General features: G+C 41.0%; 3 protein-coding genes across 3 annotated transcripts; 2 read left to right on the plus strand and 1 right to left on the minus strand.

The window, feature by feature from the left end:
- Positions 1–274: 274 nt before the first annotated feature.
- LOC103410224 (conserved oligomeric Golgi complex subunit 4) lies at positions 275–8,201 on the minus strand. Its single transcript, XM_008348966.4, is given in 5 exon segments — positions 275–1,070; positions 2,027–3,598; positions 6,903–7,569; positions 7,571–7,835; positions 7,838–8,201. Coding segments are annotated over 5 exon segments (3,483 nt in total). The 5' UTR covers positions 8,187–8,201; the 3' UTR covers positions 275–440.
- Positions 4,790–6,323, plus strand: LOC103439440 (29 kDa ribonucleoprotein A, chloroplastic). The gene is made up of 3 exons (XM_008378003.4): positions 4,790–5,363; positions 5,547–5,852; positions 5,943–6,323. The coding sequence occupies exons 1-3, from the start codon at positions 4,893–4,895 to the stop codon at positions 6,009–6,011; spliced, it is 846 nt and encodes a 281-aa protein (XP_008376225.3). The 5' UTR covers positions 4,790–4,892; the 3' UTR covers positions 6,012–6,323.
- Positions 8,202–12,385: 4,184 nt separating the features above from the next.
- Positions 12,386–12,922, plus strand: LOC139197770 (uncharacterized mitochondrial protein AtMg00810-like). The gene has a single exon (XM_070825731.1). The coding sequence runs from the start codon at positions 12,386–12,388 to the stop codon at positions 12,920–12,922; it is 537 nt and encodes a 178-aa protein (XP_070681832.1).
- The last annotated feature ends 10,450 nt before the right edge of the window (positions 12,923–23,372 follow it).

A 23,372-nucleotide genomic window follows, 5' to 3' on the forward strand; every position in this document is an offset into this window, starting at 1 on the left:
CCATTCATGTTCCTGTCACAATGAAAAATTTCTCCATAGAAAGGGTACTGCTCTTCCAAGTAGAAAGCCAACGTAGAACTTTTTCAACAATGTTGCCAAACGTCTCTTTGTTGACTCCAGAATGCTAAAAAGGGGCACCCAATTAAACGGAGTTGTTTTCTTAATCAACGAGTATCGTTCATTGAGATTTGAATTCAAGAACTCCTTTTTTAAGACTAATGCCAGAGAAGCGAAAATGCGTACTCATTATTTATTTTATTTTTATATATAGCAATTCTAGTATGAAAAAATCTATAAATTCATAATCCAAGTATTCTTCTACACTGTATGAGTTTGAAGGTAAATTAGTACAAAAACTGGTAATAATATGAATGAAGAATAATATTTATGAAGAAGAAAACAAAAGAATGTGAAGGTTTAAGTGTCGATTGGGATGGGGATTACAACTTAAGAGCGGAAATTGCTTCTGGTTTAAAATCAACTCTCAGACCCAGGACTCGCCTGACCTCGGCTGGGGTCAGTCTCCAGGTCATAGGTCCCGAGTTCTCGCCCCAGAAATCAAGAATCTCCGAGACCTTTTCCAAGTTCAGGATTGTCGCCATTTGTGTGAGACGCGCAAATTTGTCTCTGACGGTCCTTTGAGTCATACCAGAGAAGTGGCTTACCAATGCCCTGGCATCTCTGTCGAGCTGAAGGCCTCCAAGTTGGCTGAATCTCTTCTGCATCATAATCACTTCAAGCCTCTTCACAATGAACTCGATGACAAAATGCACAAATGAGTCGTAGTTGTTGGCAGTCATTAGCGGCTGGAGCCATGCTACATTCGTCTCAACAGCATGAAGAAGTCTTTGAACCCATGGGTCGTTAACCTCATTATCTGCGTATTCAGCCTCTGATAGCTCATAGCTGATCGTTGCCACATTATCTAGCACTGGACGGATACGGGGTGTCACAGTAGCCACAAGTTGTTCCAAGCCAGCATTCAACGCTTGCTTGAATGTGTTGCTCATATCCCCTAGCTCGGACAGGCAAGACTTGACCTTTTCTCTATCAACTGGTGCAGGAAACACCTGATAAACATGATACGTTCCCGTTTAATCCACGATATTGGAATTACTTTGATATAGAAGGAAATAATATGTAGCGCAAACATTTAAATCCAACCAAACGAATGATCACATCAGATGATAACATCAAACATGAACTTAAGACAAGCGAGAAGGATATAAAAGAAGCCAAAAGACTACTTGCACAATTTTGCGAGTGTGTGACAAATGTCAAACCGATCTAGATTTCAATACTTAGAGTTCCAGTACAGGCAAGAAGGTGGGTGAAAGCAATTAGCAAATGGGCGATTTGCAAAAGGCCAAATTGTCTTACTGAGTTACAATGCTCTCTTGACTCTTCATTTCTATGGACAAAATTTCAGTAAAAAACATGGAAACAATTAACCATAAAACTGAAACCTCCAAAGGCTTAAGGAGGTAAAGGCTTAAGGAGGTAAAGGCAACAGCTACATGAACAAACCATACGCCATCTATAAAACAACAGCACACAAGCCCGTATTCTTTTTTCCTTGTTGACTGACTGTCCTTATCGACTTAAAAGACAACAAATAAGAAATCTTAACTATGAAGACTCATGTAACCAAGTCTACGATAGCAGCAGTGATCCATCATGCACAATTAGTGGGCAACCACACATCACTCTTTCACAATTAACACTGTACCATCAAACTCCATTTCCCATTTGTATTAGCAGGAAATTCTGTGAAGTGCTCAAGTATGTGGCATTCTATTATGTTCGCAAACATTGTCAAGGCCATTGGAAACTCCAACTACAGGAAATTGGATACATCAAATGCAGGTTTGACTAAACCTAAGCATGCATAATTATAGTGATTTGGGGATTCTAACCTAATACAAAGCGAAATGCAAGCCAAAGACTTGCCCAAACAATGTAGTTATTATTCATGTCACAAATCCTGATAATTAAAGCACAGAGTAAAGCAAATCATTTCAATTACCTCTAAGCATTGCTCCTCAATCTCGTGCTTTAGTTTGAGGACGTACTCGCTACTGACATCCATATTATTCAAAACCGTGGCAATCTCCGTCCCAGTTTTTTGCACCCCAACACCACCTAGGAACAGCTTTGCGCCAAGATTTGGCTCTCTCATCCTCTCTTGCAAAGCCTCGTGATACTCATTGCTCAACAAACTACTCGCACCACTCAACACAGCAATCACTGAGCTGATATTCAAAGTGGATATTGCCCTCCGCAAGCAACTCTGCAAAACATAGAACACGTCGTCCACCATTGAAGTCGTGAGACTGTCAGGCACATGTTCATCGATCCTTATAGCCTTCCTCACATTCTCCACCATAAAGAAACCTTCTAATATGACATAAAACCCGGTAATGTCCTGAACCACCTTGTTAAAACTTCCACTCCTAAAAGCCTTAGTGGCTCGTGGACCTAAATCCGGGTCAACATTCGTCAAGCCCTTGATCTTAGACACCATGAACTCAGTGTAATCCTCACCCAACTGCATCAAAGACAATATCTCCTCCAAGAACAGTTCAACCTCTCTCGGGTCGGGTCCCTCTGACCCAACACCAACGCCACCCACATTGAGCAAATTCTTGTTCTGGGCATTGATCTCGGAGCTTAACTTAGGCAATTTCCTATAGTCCATGTACTTCTTCAAGATCAAACTACCCCTCGTATCGCACTCCTCTTGAAGCTCACAAATGGCGTAAACAACTCCGTCTTCACCACAAAGCCCTCTCAGAATTTCATCGTTCTCTTCCACCGCCAAAACTATGTCCTTGAACAAATTGGTCAAACACCCAACAAAATTGACCGCCTGGGTCGGATTGTTCTGCTCCATTAGCTCCACCAAGTGCTCGAATTCGAGCCGGGATCGCATCCCAATCACTTTCCGCAAGTACCCAACGTAAACCTGCAAACCCTCCGTTTCTAACCCTAACGGAGTGTAGAGCCTGATGAATCTCAATACATTGGAATGCTCCCTCTGGTCAACCGCCGCCGAGAGCTTCTTCCTGACGATGGATTCGAGCTGCCGCTTCGATTCCATGAGCTGCTCCCGCTGGTCGGCGCCGGAATCCCGGTACTCGGAGTCGATCTGGAGGAAGCGCTGGACGTAATTGGCGGCTGCCTCGTAGTCCTGGGCGTCGAGGGCCTGCTTCACGCCATCGATACAGTTGCCGCGCTCGACGATGGCGTCTAGGCGGAGGAGCGTGGATTTGACGCGGGACTGGGCGAGATCGAGCTCGCGGACCTTGGCGCTGACGTTGTCGGCGAGGTCGCAGGTGGAGGTGACGTTGGAGAGGACGTGGTCGGAGTCGGCCTTTACGATGTCGAGAACCTGGGAGGACTTGCGGAGGGCGAGGAGCTGCTTGTCGAGGTCGGAGCGCTGGGAGAGGAGGTTGTCGAGGTCCAGATCTAGGGATCGCTGGTAGGCGATGCACTCGTGGAGGAGGCGCGTCATGGCGCCGACGTCCGTCAGGGCTCGCACGTGAGAGAGGGCCTCTTGGGTCCCGAACTTAATGGATGGTTGATCCGATTCCATTGCCTTGATCCGGTGTCTCTGGGCGACGACGTTTTGGTTGTGATCTGCGTGCTCGGGTCTCAGATGTGTCGGTTGGACTGTTGCAGAAGAAGAGAAGACGAAGCCAAAAAAATGCCGAGAGAAAAAACAAAAACTTTTTGTATTTAAACAACTCATCTCGGTTTACACAATTTCTATTTTTACCCCTATAAAAATTTTAATTTAAACTTTTTATTAAGTTCACCATATTTATTCTAAAAACATCCTTAATTTTGGCATCATGCCTATGAATTAAGGTTTTAAAAGACGTTAGGTGCTAATCGGATGGCGAGTTGGAACCTAGGCTAGCGCTTAGATAGGGGCCTAGATGGATTCAATGAATTTAAGTAAATATATTATATATCGTACAAATAAGTGTCTAATTATACTTAATAAATACATGATTTCATAAGAACACATAAATTAGAAAATAAAAATGACATAGAGATTATATAATATTAGAACATAATGAAAATATGGGGAACACTTGTATCATGTGTGTTCATCAATATTCAATAGGTCTCTTACAATTATTTTAACAAAACAAAATGCAAAACAAAAGTTTTATAGTTTCTGTCTAAGTGAGAGTCGCGATCTAGGCGGGTTTGGACAGGCTAGGTGGGCCCCTAGGCATTCTAGGCGCTCTTTCTTAATTTTCAAACACATAGCAATTAATCAGGGCGAGCCAATCACTTAGCTCCTAAGTGAGACTAGACGGAGATTTTTAGAACAGTGCTATGAATACTACGTCATGTAAGAGCATCTTCAAAGAGATGTCAAAAGATAAATGTCAAATGTTAATTTGATAGCTGATGTGACAATGTCAGATTTTCTCTTTTTTTCAACCGGTATGTTTTAAAAAGAAATCAATTAAAATAAATTTTCAAGATTTATAATTGGTGCATTAATGGACACAATAAAATAATTAAAAATTATTTGACATCTCATTTTCTCATATATCAAATTTGACATATGAAAACTCATATCACATAGATTTGATATATTGTTTGAAACCTGCTCTACTTTCAAATTTGATTACGTAACATTTCATTTAGGTCCAACACGTAGGAAGCGACAGTGTCTTGCTTCTCCGAAACCTAGTTTGGGCTTTAAATAAATCTGGGCCGGGTAATCTAACGGATTATGGAGCCTTTGGATGCCCGGACTCGGAGAGCCGTGATCTCATTATCTTATCCACATCACCAATAACACAAATATGGAGACTGAAAAAAAAAAAAAAAAAAAATCCAAGTTGTGTAGCTACTGATCAGCTCTGGCTATGGCGGCCACTTGCTTAAACCTAACACCCACTCTATCTTCCTCTTGGATTACACCAAAACGCACCGTTTCAAATTGGGTCTCGTCGCCTTTATTGCAGCAGAAGATTAAGTACCCCAATTTGAAGGCTGGGGTTTTCACGGCGTTGGCTGTGATGGAAGAGCGGGAGGGAGGCCTAGTCACTGACGACGGAGGAGTGGCGGAGTACGAGTACGACAGTCGAAACGACGACGATTCGGATGGGGGATTGGACGACAAGCAAGAGCAGTCAAGACCCTGTGAGCTGTACGTGTGCAATATTCCGAGAAGCATTGATGTTCCGGACCTGATGGAAATGTTCAACCCTCACGGGACTGTTTTCTCCGTCGAGATTTGCAGGAGCCCGGATACTGGGCTCAGCCGCGGATGTGGCTACGTCACCATGGGATCCATGGACGCTGCGAAAACCGCCATTGCTGCATTGGATCGATCCGTTAGTACTAAACTTATCCACCCTTTTAGTGCTTCATTATATTCTTAGTTTAACTGAATGCTAGTACCAAATCGGATGAGCTCCCCGGTGAGTCCGGGTTCAAATCCCCCTATACGTAGTTTGGATTAGTTTAAAGTAGAATATCGCTCGTAATATAACTTAATGTTAAATTTGTGTTTGAAGGATGTTGGAGGGAGGGAAATGCGGGTGAGATTTTCGGTTCATATGAATCCGAAGAGGAAGAACACCGAGGCATTGAATTCATCACCGGTGAAAAACATGGTGTATGAGAGCCCTCACAAACTCTACGTCGGCAACCTTGCGCGGGCTGTCCAGCCTCATGTTTTGAGAAGCCATTTTAGCCAGTTTGGGACTGTAGCTAGCGCAAAAGTGTTGCACGACCGCAAGGCAGGGAAGAATCGCGCTTATGGGTTCCTTTCTTTCTCTTCGGCTGCAGAACGCGATGCAGCAATGTCGTTAAATGGAACGGTAAATACTTGAACTCCAACGTGAGATTTGGTCCTTCGATTTCCTGTTCCATATCCGTTCTCCTTGTGACTTAATCAATTGCACTGGCAGGAGTTCTGCGGTCGGAGAATAGTGGTTAGAGGACTTCCAGAAACGACTTACACTGCAGCAAAGACTTGATCAGTCACTCACATGCTTTGGTAATGGCTACTAAGCATCATTCTTGGCAAATCAGATACGCAGCGCAACCAGTTATCCATCCGAATGCCTGCCGGATTATAAAACTTATACATTTGCATCGCAACAATGTGCCTAGTCTTCATAGTTTTGTGCAATACAAACATTGGCGGACAGCGGTGAGTTGTTTCATAGATTTGTGTATCGTGTATTTAGAGAGCAAGAGAAAGTGAAGAGGCTAGTTGATGATACAGTAAGAATACTTGTTAACTTTTCATATACATGCAGAGAAATGATGTTATTTCTACCAGAAAATCAATTTCTTTGCTGCACTGAACACTGGGACCACAATTAACGAGTAAATATCACGAAAATGAAGAGAAAACAATGCTGTACACAACAAGCTGACCTCCAGAATTTCTTGAATGTTTGTTCTTAGAATCAGAACTAAGAAAGCTTCTTGTAAAACGTAGGCGAATTCAAGGTAGGATGTCTAAAATTCAGACAAACTCAGACAACAACAACAACGTCAATGCTCAAACTATGCGAGTAGGCTGATCTTTGCCGATAAATAACACAAAAGCATACAGCTTCTACACAATCCCAGAAAGAGATCTGTTTCAGTAGCATTACGATCATACTAGCTGTGAACCATAAGCACAATCCGGTTCTCCATGGCCCCGGCAACTTCCCAATTGAAACAAAATTAAACCTGTAGCGACTAACTTCAGTTGCTTGGAGCAAGATGCATCGTTGGGAAGAGCACTTATCACATTTATGACTGGATTTCGTGAAACACAGAAAAAACTGGAGCTAGCAACTCGACCAAAATCTAACAGATCCCAAGAAGTAATAAAAACCAGGGAGCCAAGTGCCAAAAAGCATTTAGTAAACTCTCCTAGGGTTAGCCTGTATCTTTATGATCAAGTAATCCTCCAAACCAAACGCTGCCTCCACAATTCTAGTGTTTGGCCTAATTTCCACCTTCATTACCTCTCTCAGAATTTCCTCCATTCTCACCAGCTCTATCTCTTCGCATATCCCAGGAACTACCGTAATCCAAATATCCATATGAGGAACTTCCCCGTGGTTTAGCACCTCCTCCAAAACTCCACAAGCTTCCTCAAACGTACCCACATTACAGAACCCTTTAACCAAAGCATGAATAACTGAGAAATGCGGAGAAAACCCCTTTGATACCATTGTCTCCAAACTCTTAGCCTCGTCAAGCATCCCATGATCGCATAACCCACTAACCAAGGTCCGATAAGATACCAAATTTGGCAAGCACCCATTTGACGCCATGTCCTCGAGAACCTTACAAGCATCCCCCGGACGCCCCTCTCTACAGAACCCCAATATAACAGTGTTATAATGCACAATATCAGGATTGCAACCCTTAACCTTCATCCTACAAAGCAGCCTATACGCCTCACGAAGCTTCTTCTTCCTACACAAACTATTCAACAATGTCGTGTAACTCAGCGTATCCGGCACGAACCCTTTGTTCAACATGTCCTCCAAGAAATCGACCGCGGTATTCACCTGCCCATTCCTACACAAGGTCTCTCTCAAACATTTTCTTGAACAGTTGGTAGGCAATGCTGAGATACCCGTGCAAACAAAAGGCACGCATTAATATATTGTATGATTCCGTATTGGCCGTCAGCCCATGACGATGAGCGTCCTTGAAGACGTCGAACGCCGGCCGGAGAAAGTTCCGGTGAGAAACGAGAATATGAAGAATGCGGTTCAGGTGTTTGACGGAAGGCCTGCAGTCGAACTCCACCATAGTATAGAACACTCGAAGGGGCTTCTGGGGCTGATCGCTTCGCCGTAGATTCTGATCAGGTAGGAAAATAGGGTCGGGGAAACAGTGTAGTTTTGGGACTCGAAGAGAAGAAGGAGGTCGTCGACGAGGGAGAAGTACTTGGACCGGCCAAGCTTGAGGATGAGAGTGAAGTAGGAGGCGTAGGAGTGGCGGGCGGCGTAGTCGAAGATCTCTTTGGCGAGGAGAGGGTCGGATTGGGAGGCGATGAGCTTTTGGACTCTGGAAGGAGAGCCGATATCGTGATGGGGTTTGGTGGAGTGGGAGGAGGAGGAGGAGGGTGGGGTTTTTGGCAGGAGGGCGAAGGAGCGAGTGGCGGTTTTTGTTGAGCGCCGAAAGAGTAGATGCATTTTTGCCTCTTCAAAGTTCCTTCACGTGTTTGTAAGCTCTGGTTTGGTACTGAGGCATTCTGAAAAAAAGTGTTTACAAAAAAAAGTTAGGAGCTTTTTTTATGTTTAGTAAACATTCAACTTTAGTTTTTTTTTTTCACATTTTTGGATGAAAAAAGCCAAAAACACAAAGATGCAAAACCCAACTTTGAAAAACCAGCTTTTTTTCCATATTTGTTTTACATAAAAGTTTATCAAATACTATAATACTGTTTTTTTTTTCAAAAACACTTTTACTACAAAGTTTACCAAACACTTTGTTGCTTTATTTCACAGTTGCTTATTCTCACATCACAACAGAAGTAATTTTTTTTTTCAAAGCACAGTAATACCAAACTAGCCCTAATTCTCATACGAAGCATTTTTTATGTACGTTTGGATGCTTCAAGCTTTTCGATGTTGTTGATAACATGGAGAGTATCGGGGTGCATTTGATTTCTCACTTGGAGTTTGTAACATATGTGACGGGCTTTTTCCATCCAAAGTAATTTTGTTTGAGAAACTTTATTGCCGAGACTCATTGCATCAGTGTGTGCTTGGCTAGCTAGTTGTTTATATGAGTGTTGGAAACGCTTGAAATTTTGGGAGATAGGTTTAAGGACACTTTTGTGGGTTTTATGTTTCCTTTTATTCTTCTTTTACTAACGTCTCGTGCATCATTTGATGACGCTTTTGATTCTAGATTTTCATGATTGAGGTATTAATTATTGTTGTGATTAGAGAGCTACCCATCCATAGTGAGTCATTTTGTGTTGTCGTCACTTGAACATGTCACATGTGTGGACGTGAATCAACCCTGACAGGTTAGGAGAATAATTATTTATTAGGAATATAATTGTGTTTCCTAATTTAGTTAAGAGTCCCTTATTATTCCTTGTATCACAAGATATATTTCATATATAATGTCTTCTAGAGGGAGAAGAATAATATAACGATTAAACCTTTTATCTTATAGTTTTATCTTGACATGAGAGCTGGTTTTAACCTGTCTCTTTTTCCTATCTTTTACCCTAGCTGCCGATCTCTGTAAACCCAGAAAAATCCTACCGTGGTCTCGAAGCAAGAGAACCACCTATTGAAAGAAGGGGGAAAAAAAAAACGTAGAAACCTAAATCACAAACCCAATCTTGGTCTCAAAGCAAGAGAACCACCCACTGAAAAAAAGAAAAAAAACCTACAAACCTAGATCACAAAACCACTGGCCAGTGTTTCAACAAAAATCCAAAAACAATCCTCAGCAAAACCGTAGAAGCAGACAATCAAAACCATGATTCCCATCGTGGGTTCAATGACCTGCAATGGTGCGTCATGTGGGCCTTGTAGCAGTGAATTCCAGCGAGATGGGCTTGCCAAGCTTGAAGCCCAATGTCCAACGTGGCAGAGAGCAGTCACATACAGCAGTAGCCATGTGGGCATGGGACGGCTTAGCCCATCAGCAGCCACCAAATCAGAATTGAACTCGGACCGAGAGTTGTTGGGCCCACAGCTTTCCCTTTTAAATTTGATCACTTCCCAAGAGCAATCCGATGATCCATGTAACACAAGCAAAGCCTATACGTTGGATTATTGACTCCGGAGCCACTGATCATATGACTTATGATCGTACTTTATTTAAATCTACAACACCATTACCACAGGATAATATTATCACTGCTAATGGAGGTGTTGCCCCGGTTACATGGGTGGGTTAAGTAGCACTCACTCTTACTCTCTCATTACATAGTTGCTTACTTGTTCCCACACTCTCTAACCATTTGTTATCAGTGGGACAAGTCATCGAGCAATTAGACTGTGTTGTGCTAATATTTCCGTCTTTCTGTTTACTTCAAGATATCCGAACTCAGGCAATTATTGGGCATGGTACTAAGAGGAGGGGATTGTTCTATGTCGACGATGTTACACAAGGCCGGGTTCACCAAGTTCAAAGTTGTGATAATGGAAGGGTAAAGACTGTTCAATTGTGGCACCGTCGCCTAGGTCATGCCTGCTTTGGTTATTTGCAGAAATTACTTCCGTCATTATTTAACAATGTTTAAGATTCTTCTCTAAAGTGCAATGTATGCACATTAGCTAAAAGTCATCGAGCTTCGTATCCTCCAAGTTTTAATAAAAGAGCAGTTTCTTTTAAGTTGGTTCACTCTGATGTATGGGGGCCATCTCTAGTTTCTACTCAACATGGTGTGTGTTGGTTTATAACATTTGTTGATGACTGCACCAGAATGACTTGGTTATATCTCATGAAACATAAGAGTGATGTGGGTGAAATTGTCAAAAGGTTTTATCATATGGTCCACACACAATATTCATTTCCAGTTAAGGTAATTCAGTCTGATAATGGTCGTGAATACATTAATCAGGACCTTTCTCAGTTTTTCTAGGACAAGGGTATTCTCCATGAAACTACTTGTCCTCAGACCCCACAGCAGAATGGAGTAGCCGAACAAAAAAATAGACACATACTTGAGATTACTCGGGCCCTTCTCATTGGTGTTTACGAGCCAAAGACTTATTGGGCTGATGTAATGACCTATGCCATAAATCTAATGAACCGAATGCCATCACATGTTCTTTCTTTTCACACTTCGTTGGTCGTGCTTGGTGAACATGTTTCCATTTCCTCTACTCTTCATCTCGAACCACAAGTTTTTGGTTGTGTGGCCTACGTCCATCTTCACAAAAACCAAAGAAGCAAACTTGATCCATGTGCAGTCCGATGTGTTTTCATTAGCTTTAGTCCCAACAAAAAGGTTACCGATGTTATCATCCACCTACCCGACATGTTTACATCACAATGGATGTTACCTTCTCCGAAGATGAATTATTTTTTTCTTCCCAGCCATACACCTTAGAGGAGACAACTTTAGACGAAGATTATGGCTGGTTTGATGTACCTGTTGACTACCCAAATAATGGGTGTGTTGAAGATCGTGAAAGTGGGCATATGCATATGGAGACAAATGGGACAAATGATGGGTCTGTTGATAAGGCTGATGATAGGCTGACAAATGGGCCAGCGGCATATGGGCTGCATGATGATGGCCGGACAATGACAACAATATATACTGATAAGCACGATGATGGGCTGCTAATAGAAATAGCGACATCTGGGCAGCATAATGGTACCTGCCCATGTGAACGTGGGCTCTTTCGAATTGCTGGAGGCTCTGCTGCTGCTGACGCCAGCCCCAGATGGGTTTCCTGCTATTGACACCTACCCAAATGGGCATTCTGCCACTTGCCCGAGTACCATCTCAAGAAACAATTTTCCTCACATTCCTCCAGTATGGGTCTATGATCCAACGGATATCCTCGAGGTAAGTGCTCACTCCGAAATTATTCAACCACTTTATGTGTTACCTCCTAAACAAAATCAAGGAAAGCCGCCAGAAAGGTACTCTCCAGAAAGGAAGGTACGATACCTTATTGCGAATTGTGTCTCCATTCATTGACTTTCACCGAAATATTGTGCACTTGTTCAACAGATGGACACCATCAAAATACCTACCAGAGTGGAAGAAGCCTTGAAAGATCCAAAATGGACAGAGGCAATGCAAATTGAGATAGAGGCATTACAAAAGAGTAATATGTGGAGTGTGGTTACACTTCATAAAGGGAAAAAATCATTGGGATGCAAATGGGTGTTTACTATCAAACAGAAGGCTGACAGATCAATTGATAGTTACAAGGTGAGACTAGTGGCCAACGGGTGCATACAGACTTTCGATGTTGACTATCAGGAAACTTTTGCTCCTGTTGCAAAAATGAATACCATTGGAATCTTGTTATCTCTTGCTGCTAATTTTGATTGGCCTCTAAGACAATTTGACGTAAAGAATGCTTTTTTGCATGGGGATTTAAAAGAAGAGGTCTACATGGATATTCCACCAGGATATGGCGCTGCAAACTCCAGTGGGAAAATGTGTAGACTTTAGAAGACGTTGGATGGTCTCAAGCAGTCGCCTAGAGCATGGTTTGGAAGATTCACTCAGGCCATGAAAAAGTACTGATACAAACAAGGGAACTCATATCATACTTTATTCTTTAAACGCAAGGATGATAAAGTTACTTTACTCATTATATATGTGGACGATATGATTGTCATAGGGGATGATACGAAGGAAATTGAACTGCTATAAGGGTACTTGGCTTCTGAGTTTAAAATGAAAGATCTAGGGGGACTCAAGTACTTCCTAGGTATTGAGGTTGCTAGATCTCGAGAAGGGATATATTTGTCACAACGTAAGTATGTGTTGGACTTGTTATCTGAAATACGTATGATTGCATGTAAACCGGCATATACTCCAATTATGCAGAATCATCAACTTGGGATCTATCAAGATCAAGTTCCAATAAACAAGGAGAGATATCAAAGGTTAGTGAGAAGATTGATTTACTTGTCCCTCACTAGACCAGACATTGCTTATGCAGTAAGTGTGGTGAGTCAGTTTATGCATGCATCGAGTAAAGATCACATGGCAGCAGTAATGCGAATCCTAAGCTATTTAAAAGGAGCTCCAGGAAAGGGTCTAATGTACAGAAAGCATGGACACACAGAGTTAAAAGGGTATACTAATGCAGATTGGGCTGAGAATATTACTGATAGGCGGTCTACATCAGGTTATTTTACATTCGTAGCCGGTAATCTTGTGACTTGGAGAAGTAAAAAACAGAATGTAGTGGCGAGGTCATCAGCATAAGTTGAATACAGGGGAATGACGCATGGTATTTATGAAATTCTGTGGATTCATATTCTTCTTACTGAGATTGGCTTTAAACCTAAGGGGTCTATGTTGTTGTACTATGATAATCAAGCAGCTCGGGAGATAACTAATAATCCGGTGCAACATGATAGGACCAAACATGTGGAGGTGAATAGACACTTCATAAAGGAGAAACTTGGCATTAAGTTGGTTGACATTCCATTTGTGAAGATAGAAGAACAGTTGGCAAATGTTCTAACACACGCAATTTCTCCTAGCAGGTTTCAAGACTCACTTGACAAGTTAGGCTTAGGGGATATCTATGCACCAACTTGAGGGGGAGTGTGGACGTGAGTCAACCCCAACAAGTTAGGAGAATAATTTTTTATTAGGAATATAATTGTGTTTCCTAATTTACTTAGGAGTCCTTTATTATTCCTTGTATCACAAGATATATTTCATATATAATGCCTCCTAGAGGGAGAAGAATAATATAACGATTAAACCTATTATCTTATAGTTTTATCTACATGTTCACTTTGAACATGTTTTTACTTATCAAGAATGGATATACCTGGTATGCTTATCATTTCAATTCCAAACGTATATGCAAAATATGTTTAATTCGAAATAGAAACACTAAGTGTAAATTATATTGGCACTAGATATTCATCTTTAGGTGTTGCCAAATTAAAATCGCGAAATCCAATACAAATTCGAAGGATGCCTTTTTTTTTATGGTTGTATTTGCAAGCCATTTCACATACCGAGCTTTTTAAATAAAGTTGGCATTCAGTAGACGAACAATCTCATCTTTGATGTCAAGTTGTACTTCGATCAAGAATCAGCGTGGAGGTTGGCGAAATGGCTTACAATCCTTTTTTTTATTATTTTAAGTTCATGTTTAACCAAAGACCTATTTAGGACAGGCATCTGTGATAACTCCAAGCAAAGAAATCTTTGAATTCAATAAGTAATTTACAAAGCTCGTCCTTTATGGGCCAAGGTAACAATGAGCTAATAAAAAGAGGTCATGGATAATTGGTCATGCCTACATTTATTTCTTCTAATAAGTCTTGGACTTCACATGCCATCCACAACAGTACCACATGCAGTGACAGTGTAACCTGCAGCCACACCAAGGGTTTCATAGTCCGTTTTGGTTCAAAACACAACCATTTTCAACAATTTAAAAGCTAAAACAAAACTACAAAAGTAAGTATTCGAAATTTAGCTTCTTTAGGGCCATTGGGTGGCTGGTGATAGCCTAAAATTAGCCTCAAAATCGTAGCCCTCACCAGAAATCTAGGGAATTTGTCCCCTGAGTTGAAACTGCATCCAACCTTAACCAAATCAGACATGTAGTGCATGAAAACATCTTTAAACAACTTAAAGAACCTAACAAAGGTGTTTTCGAGATTCACCCATACTGGATTTGACTAAAAATCTCACCGGGGAGTCAAGCTGCGATGAAGCTTGTCAATTCGTCGTGTCAGTTTTGGTTTCTAGAAAGCAAAAGGTAATGGGGAGTTTGCAGTGAGGAGAGGAATGTGAGGCTGGTGGTTGCCTCGTCGGAGATCGGTAGCTCTATCGCCGTCATTACTTATGTGATTCTCTGTGTCAAGGAAGAAGTCGAGAGGGAGAGACAGAAGGATTGTGAGAAAGTAAGGGTGGCAATGTACTGTTTGGGTGGTGGTTTGCCAGAGTGGCGAGTGAGGTGAAGATGGATGCCGTGGTTTTCTGTGCAGTGAGCACAAAGATGGTGAGGGAGATGACAGACAAAGGTCGGAAGAAGTCGAGAGAGAAAGTTAGTGAGAGAGAGGATTGTGTGAATGAGGGAGACGAAAGCTTGATGGAATGCAGAAAGGAGTAAGAGCACATGGAAAGGTGAAGACCCACGTGGGTAGGTCCCACGGGACACAAAAACCCATAAGAAAATTAATAAAATAATGGATTAATACTCAACAAAGAATTATATATACATAACCAGATTCCACAACTTTCTTATAATTCCTCCATCAAGTCCAACATGAATAAAATTAGCCAAAGATCACCCAAAATCCAAGGTGAGGCACACGGCAAGCCTACTCATCAACTTAACCGAATTCTTTACCACTTTAGTTGCAAGTTTAAAAATCCACACAAATTCATCCAACTTACACCAAGAACTCAACATAAATTAACTCATCTATTAGAACCAAGAAGAAAATATGATAGGTTTTTTGGGTTCTCACCTCTAAACTTCTCCAAAGTTGTTCACCAATCTGCCACTTCACTACTACGCTCTTAAATCAACTTCATCACCACGAATCCTCAACAAGAACCTAGAAATTTCGAGTTAAACACTTAGGGGGCATTTGTTTGCCTTTGCTAACTCTCACTAGATTGGACCGAACTAAGGGTTAGTCCAGTCTCGTGTTTCATACCCGTTAGGACTAACTTTAATGGCACTAACCTTCACTTGTCTCGACTAACCATGGGATTAATCGGTCTTAGCGAAACCCCTAAAAAACCATGGGATTGCTAGTCCCGTTTCAAAACTGTCTGCATGTCGTATGAAAGCTGCAAGTCTGCAAGCATGTTTCTGGGCAACTCCATTTGCCTTCCCATGCCCAGATCTGAAACCCAATCCCACTCACAACCTAAATCTCAAAATCTAACCACCAAAATCCGAAAAAAAAGAAGCAAAACAATAACAACAACAATCTCAATAGAAAAATTCTACCTTATTTCCGAAAATCCCAGAAAATTCCCATAAAGGTTCCTTTTTTCCCAAAAAATTCTGGAGAGAAATGGATAGAGAAGGGGGGAGAGTTGGGGACAAAGAGAGATTACGAGGCAGAGAGGGATAAGACAGTAGCTTTGGGGATGATTTTGCAAAAAAACTTGGTTTTGAAGTGTTTTGTAGGAAAAATATGGGAGGAAATGAAGTATTGGGGACGAAATCAAAGAGGAACAAAAGTAAAGAACTCTAGAGAGAGGTAGAAGTGTGTGTTCAAATTTTTGGGGGGAAAAAGGTTGAATTAATAATAAAATATAATTAGATATATATTAAATAATATAATATTAGAATTTGTTATTTTATCCATCTTTTTAGTCTGACACTGCACCAAATGCTTCACCAAGTTAGTATAGTCTAAGCCAGTCCAGCTTAGTCCCTGAAACTAGTCTAGTCTGAGATAGTTGGATGTAACAAACGCACCCTTAAATCTCAAACTTGTTCGAAAATGAGACTTGGAATTCAAAAGATCCACTTACATATCATGGAAGTGCATGATGAAATGGGTATTTTTCTCTCTTGGGTCGAGACCCATTTCCAGCGAGGTTGGCGGGAATCGGCCAAAAAAACATTAAAACCGTTGAAACTTCTAGGCTTCAATATATGAGCATTCTTGGTTCCAGCATATGGGTTTGGTATCAAATTGAAGAGGGCTTCGCTATGAATACATAGCCTTCGACCATGCATGATTTCGTTGCCCTATGAGAAAGTTATCATTTTTAGAGTGAAGAAGAATTAAGGGGGAGAAGCACACAACAACATCCTTACTGCAGGGAAAGAAAAAAAAAGGAAGCCTTTGCCTTCTAGAATACTCCTTACCAAAATTACCATTTTGCCCTCTAACTTTAAAAATTCGTAACTTAGTCGTTCTAACTTCAAATTCACATCCGTTTGTGGCCACGTGTTCATTATGATAAGTATTATTGAAATAAAATATTCACCAAGAGGCTTGATGTCACAGCCCGTCCCAAATTATTGTTATCAATGGTGTGAAATGACTAATTTGCCCTTGGACGTCGAGTACTTTATGCCGTGTTGGGGCTTGAGTTTGGGTTTTAAACTAAATTAGTTAGTTCCTATGTTTTTGGAACTTAAAGTTAGTGGTTTTGGTTTTGGTTGTGATTAGTGACCCAAAACTGGACCACACTCACACACACACACATCCAAACTCCCGTTGACCTTTCTCTCTCTTCCCTCTGTCAGATTTTCTTCCATTTCCGTACAACCGTACGGACAACCTTCGAACCTTCACTTCCAGTCATGGATCGAGGTTTTGGAAGCTATTTTTGTGTTCCTTGTAAGTCCAAGAACTCATCTATACCTTTGGTTGGACGTGAAACCCTCGAAAACTCGAGAACCTAAGAACCCCGATTTTGTGTACTGTTCATGCACTTGTGATTTAGAAGTTTTCATGGAGTTTTAAGGTTGTAGGAAGCCTTAAAACATCTTCACAAAGTTTGGGGAAGAAAGTTGGAGTGTTTTGAAAGTGGTCTTAAGCTTCAATTTGGTTCAAATTTCATGAATTTTGGTGAAGAATCGAATAAGATATGAAGATTTTAAATTTTTCCAGAAACCGACGAGTACAGCGACTACCGGCGCCGAACTCTGGCGAACTAAGGAAGAAGGTGGAGAATATTCCATCAAAGTTGATGGAATATTCTGACGCCGTCATGTAACTTAAATGGCATATTCTGATTTTTAACGGAATATTCCCTAACACCGTTAGGGAATCCATTTGGTGTGCAAGGCACGTGCCTGCACATGGGCCGCACGTCTGGCCGTGCGTTGGTCGGCCCGTGAGGGTGCGTGGGGTCATGAAATATTTTTCTAAAAATATGGGGATGTTCCTGAGGTTGAATAGATCATGGTGGTACATTCAAATACCCCATTTGAGCATTGTATGAGAAATTATTTTCTAGTTTTGTGTATGTGCTTAAAATAAAGTTTATTCAGTTATTTCGTATATAGGTGAGACCTATCCTGAGGACGAGTGCCATCAATTGAGGCTCAAGGGCTACGACCCTTCGACATATCAGTGAGTGAGCTTTTGATTTTCCGTATATACCTATATACTTGAGATTTTTCCCAGAAAATGAAATTGAATGATTATACGTTTTGAAATGCCATGCAAAGTATCTGCCTATTTTATTTATGCATTAGTAGTTGCATATATTTATGATGTGTGCTGCGGATGCACAGGTAAGTGCCAGGTAAGTTCATAAATTAATGGTCGAGGTTACTTTAGTTATGTGAGATATGATGTGATGTATTGAGGGCTCATAAACTTGCACCCGGTGTTAGTGCTCTCGGCCAAAGTTAGGGCACAGTCCTTCACGTGATGTTCACCTCCTGCACCATATGCTCACCTTGGATCCAAGTTAGGTGCATAGGCTTGCCGTACAGACCACTTTAGGTGGTTTCGATTCGTAGGTGACCCGCGATTATTCGCACAACCTTTACGTGATCGTAGCACTAGAGCATATTTACTTTACACCTAGTCGTGTCGTACAGACCACTTTAGGTGGTTCTGACTCGTATGTAGGATTTGATTTGATATGATTGAGATTAGTTATGAGCTATATATATATATATATATATATATTCAACCATGCAGATTGAGTTAAAGGGATTTGGCTAATGCGATATTAGGCATTGATATATTTGTCTGGATTTCTTATGGCATTGCATTGAGTTACTTTGGCATGGTATACTTTTATGGATTTTCATCTTGAGTATGATTTATGATACAACTTATTATTACTATTATTTTTTGGGAAATTATACAGGTTTTATGGCGAAGGGTTAGAACTTTTGAGAAATGAAATGATTGGAAAAGCTTTGTTTTTGCCCACTCACACTTTCTGTTTTGCGCCTTTCCAGGTTTTAGGTAGAAGTGCTTGGTGGATCACGAGGATTTCGGCAGGGGTTCTGACAAAATATCATTAATGTAGGATCACCTTTGGGTGCTGAATAATTAGTACTTGTCCTGCTTGACTCCCCTTAGGATATATATGCTTTGGTTGTGTATTTCACACTTAATCTCGCACTAGCACTCTATCTTAGCTAGTACTTTAGTTGATTTGGTTTTTGTTTATCCGTAATTCCTTATGTCTCTATTGCTTCCGCACTGTGCACATGGCTACGTCACCCTAAGGTGATAGCCAGCATGCCTTGATCTAGGTCGGGGTGTGTCAGTTTGGTATCAGAGCCTTAGGTTTGCAGTCCTTCATATCTTGAGAATTTCTAATTATTTTGATGTATTCTATGAGAACTATGCCGCTTCGCAGAGATCCATGTCATTCTGTTGAGCCTAGTTTCCCCGATATCGCTCAGTTAGGGGAAGCTATTGCTAATGCTATTTAGTCTTCCCTCCGTCCTCCCCAGAGGACACCTCTTGAGACTGTGTATAATCTGAAGCTGAATCATTTTATGGGGAATGAAGGACATGAAGGAGCAGAGAAATGGATCAATCATATTGAGAAGACTTTCCATGTAATGCAGAATCAAGGGAATCTTCCTCCTGATTAGTGGGTCGAGATGACTACCTAGTTCCTGGGTCTATAACCTGCATCTTGGTGGAGACAAGAGTCTTATCAATTGACCCTAGAGGAAATTGCGGACTGGGAAGTGTTTAAACAGTTGTTTCAGAAAAGGTTTATTCCCCCTGAGTATATTGATCGCAAAAAGCAAGAGTTTACTTAGTTAAAGTAGGGGAAGATGAAGACAAATGAGTATTATAGGAGATTCACTGACTTGTCTCGTTATCATCCGAAGGTTGCTGCTAATCCGGTTAAGATGCTCCATCGCTTTAGATTAGGTACCAAGAAGCAATGGCGTTCTATAGCTACCTCGACTCCATACTAAGAGTTTTATGAGATTTTGTTGAGAATTGAGGACTTAGAAAATATGCCTAGTGAGAGTGAAGAAGAAGAAGAAAAGAATGAGAATCAGATGCGAGATGATAAAGGTAAAGGTCAGTCTTCCCAAGGACCTCGTAAGATTCAGAGCTTTAAGAAGAGTGGAACTAGTTCCAGCTTTTCTAGCAGAGGGTTTAGTGCCACTAGTCAGATGAGAGGTGGTAGATTTTCAGGAGGTCTTAGATTCCAGAGGCAAGGAGATATCGAAAGAGGAAGTGCTCATTTGTGTCGCAGATGTAATAATCGGCATTTTGGAAAGTGTAGGAGAGGCAGCAGTGGATGTTTTACTTGTGGGAAGATGGGATATAAAGCTATAAATTGTCCCCAGAGTCAGCTGAGGCCCTAATAACCTTCTATGCCACTACTAGCACCGATCCAGCAAGTTTCGGGGTCTGGTAGTTATGATCAGATAGGCCGAGATGGTGCTTGTCATTATTAGGGTGATAATGCTCCTTATGCTTCAGGGTAGTATCAGTATTCGCATGATACCTATTACCAGAGTGGGTATTCTCAGTATCTTGGAGGGTATACACCGTATCCTTCCATTCCAGTTAGTGGATCTCAGTGGTATCAGGGAGGACAGGCCCAACAGGTAGAGATTGCTTCCACTAGTGCAGGATCTTCTAGGCAATCTGGTCAGCCGAATCAAGGGCGAGGTGTGCAGGGGCGAAGAAATCAAGCTAGTAGAGGTCATGGGAGACGACAGTAAGCCCAGGGACGTATTAATAATATCTCTCTACAAGATGCTTAGAATCATCCAAACTTGATCATGGGTACGTTAAACATTCTTGGTCACTTTGCTAGAGTTTTAATTAATTGTGGAGCTATGCATTCTGTCATTTCTCATACATTTGCTCAAGTGACACAACCTCATCCTACACCTCTAGGGTATGATTTAGAGTTTGCTATGCCTAGAGGGGAGATATGTTATGTTGATTGTGTATATCCAGGGTGTCCAGTGATGGTGGATGAGGTAATTATGCCAGTTAATCTTATCCCGTTAGATATTGTTGATTTTGATGTGATCTTAGGCACATATTGGTTGCATTATAATCGTGCCAATATAGATTGCTACGGGAAAACAGTTACTTTCCATCGTCTTGGATTATCTGAAGTTACTTTCATGGAAGATTGTAGTGGGGTGAGGCATGGTGTTATTTCTGCTGTAAGAGCAAAAAGGTTGTTATCGAAAGGTTGCCAGGGATATTTAGCTCATGTAGTGTTGAATGATGTTGCTCCTAGTAGTGTGGAGGATGTTCGAGTAGTCAGACATTTTCCTGATGTATTCCCTGATGATTTACCTGGATTACCGCCAGACCGAGATGTGGAGTTCATTATTGATTTGCTTCCAGGTACATATCTTATATCTTGGACCTCATATAGAATGGCTCTTGCTGAATTAAGGGAATTGAAAGTCTAGTTGCAGGAATTAGTCGATAAGGGTTTTATTCAGCCTAGTACTTCACCCTGGGGAGATCCAGTTTTGTTTGTAAGGAAGAAAGATGGGACTTTGAGGCTATGTATTGATTATAGGCAATTCAATCAGGTAACAATTAAAAACCGTTATCCGTTACGACGTATAGATGATTTGTTTGATCAACTTCGAGGTGCCTGTGTGTTTTCTAAGATTGATTTGAGGTCCAGTATTACTAGTTGAAGATCAGCAGTGAGGATGTCCCTAAGACTGCTTTCAGGACTCGTTATGATCATTATGAGTTTCTAGTGATGCCATTCGGATTAACGAATACACTAGCAGCTTTCATGGATTTGATGAATCGAGTATTTCAGCCATATATAGACAGGTTTGTCATTGTTTTTATTATTGATGACATTTTGGTATACTCTAAGTCTAAAGCAGAACATGTTCGACATCTTACTTTGTTGTTGAAGAAATTAAGGGAACATTAGTTGTATGCTAAGTTTAGTAAATGTCAATTTTGGTTGAATCAAGTGGCACTTTTGGGACACGTCATTTCTGCTCAAGGTATTCAGGTGGATTCTCAAAATGTAGCAGTTGTGGAGAATTGGGAGTAACCTTGAACCGTTACTGAGGTACAGAGTTTTCTTGGTCTTGCAGGCTATTATAGACGATTTGTTAAGGATTTTTTGGTCATTGCTTTGCCATTAACGAGGTTGACTAGAAAGGAAGTTAAGTTTGAGTGGGATGATAATTGTGAGTAAAGGTTTCATCAGTTAAAGTATTATCTCACTCATGCACTTGTTTTAGCATTCCCAGATGATAGTGGTAATTTTGAGGTTTATAGTGACGCTTCCTTGAATGGCCTGGATTGTGTGTTGATGCAGCATGGTAGGGTGATTGCTTATGCTTCAAGACAATTAAAACCTCATGAGAAGAATTACCCTACTCATGATCTGGAGTTAGCAGCTATCATCTTTGCTTTGAAGATTTGGAGACATTATCTTTATGGTGAGAAATGTAAGATCTTCACAGATCATAAGAGTCTTCAGTATCTTTTTACTCAGAGGGATCTTAATCTTCGGCAGCGAATGTGGATTGAGTTGCTTAGTGATTATGATTACACGATTGAGTATCACCTTGGTCGTGCAAATGCAATGGCGGATGCTCTTAATAGAAAGACTCCAGCTAGACTGAATGCCATTTATGATTGCCATGTTCCTTTTCTTGCGAATTTAAGGTCCACTGAAGTGGAGTTAGGAGTGGAAGATTGAGAGGAAGCCTTACTTGCTAATTTTCAAGTCAGGCCAATCTTAATTGATCGTGTACTCGAAGCCCAGATGAATGATGAAGAGTCACAGGAAATAATTCAAGCAAGGAATCGGGGGAAGAAGAAATACTTCAGAATTCGAGAAACTGATGACATGCTTATGCAGGAGAGTAGAATGTATGTGCCAAATAATATGGAATTAAAGAAGGAAATTCTTGATGAAACACATATTTCAGCTTATGCAATACATCCAGGAGGTACTAAAATGTATCATACCATTCGACCATTTTATTATTGGTCGGGTATGAAAAGAGAAATTGCTGAATATGTGAATAGGTGTGTCATTTGTCAGCAAGTCAAAGCTGAAAGAAAGAAGCCTTTTGGATTGATGCAGCCACTTCCCGTTCCACAGTGGAAATAGGAAAATATTTCTATGGATTTTGTGTATAAGCTTTCTCGTACATAGAATGGTTACGATGAGATTTGGGTGATAGTTGATCGGCTTACTAAGTCAGCATATGTTATTCATGTGAGGGAGAAATATCATTTAAGCTGATTAGCTGAATTATTTATATCGAAGATCATGAAGTACCATGGGATTCCAGTCTGTATTATCTCGGATCCGGATCCTAGATTCACTTCCAAATTTTGGATAGCATTTCAGGAAGCTCTTGGTTCGAGATTACTTTATAGTATAACATATCCTCGTCAGACAGATGGACAATCAGAGAGGACTATTCAGACGTTGGAAGATATGATGAGATCTTCCATATTGCAGTTTGGTGACGTTTGGCATAAATGGTTGGATTTAATGGAATTTGCCTACAACAATAGCTTTCATTCCAGTATTGGTTTGTCACCTTTCGAGGCTCTTTATGGCAAATCTTGTCGTACACCTCTATGTTGGTCAGAGGTGGGCGAAAGAGTTTTGGTGGGCCCTGAGGTCGTGGATGAGACTATGCAGAATGTTTAGGTGATTAAGTCTAACCTAAAAGCGGCCTAAGATTGACAGAAGAGTCTAGCAGATAGACATGGCACTGACCGGATGTATAATGTAGGTAATT

The sequence above is a fragment of the Malus domestica genome, chromosome 07, assembly GCF_042453785.1.
Source record: "Malus domestica chromosome 07, GDT2T_hap1".
Classification (NCBI taxonomy): Eukaryota; Viridiplantae; Streptophyta; class Magnoliopsida; order Rosales; family Rosaceae; genus Malus; species Malus domestica.

Coding starts and splice junctions, on each gene's coding strand:
- LOC103439440 (XM_008378003.4), top strand. CDS start 4,893: ATGGCGGCCACTTGCTTAAACCTAACACCCACTCTATCTTCCTCTTGG. Junction 5,364..5,546: donor TTGCTGCATTGGATCGATCC/GTTAGTACTAAA, acceptor TTGTGTTTGAAG/GATGTTGGAGGGAGGGAAAT. Junction 5,853..5,942: donor CAATGTCGTTAAATGGAACG/GTAAATACTTGA, acceptor TTGCACTGGCAG/GAGTTCTGCGGTCGGAGAAT.
- LOC139197770 (XM_070825731.1), top strand. CDS start 12,386: ATGAAAGATCTAGGGGGACTCAAGTACTTCCTAGGTATTGAGGTTGCT.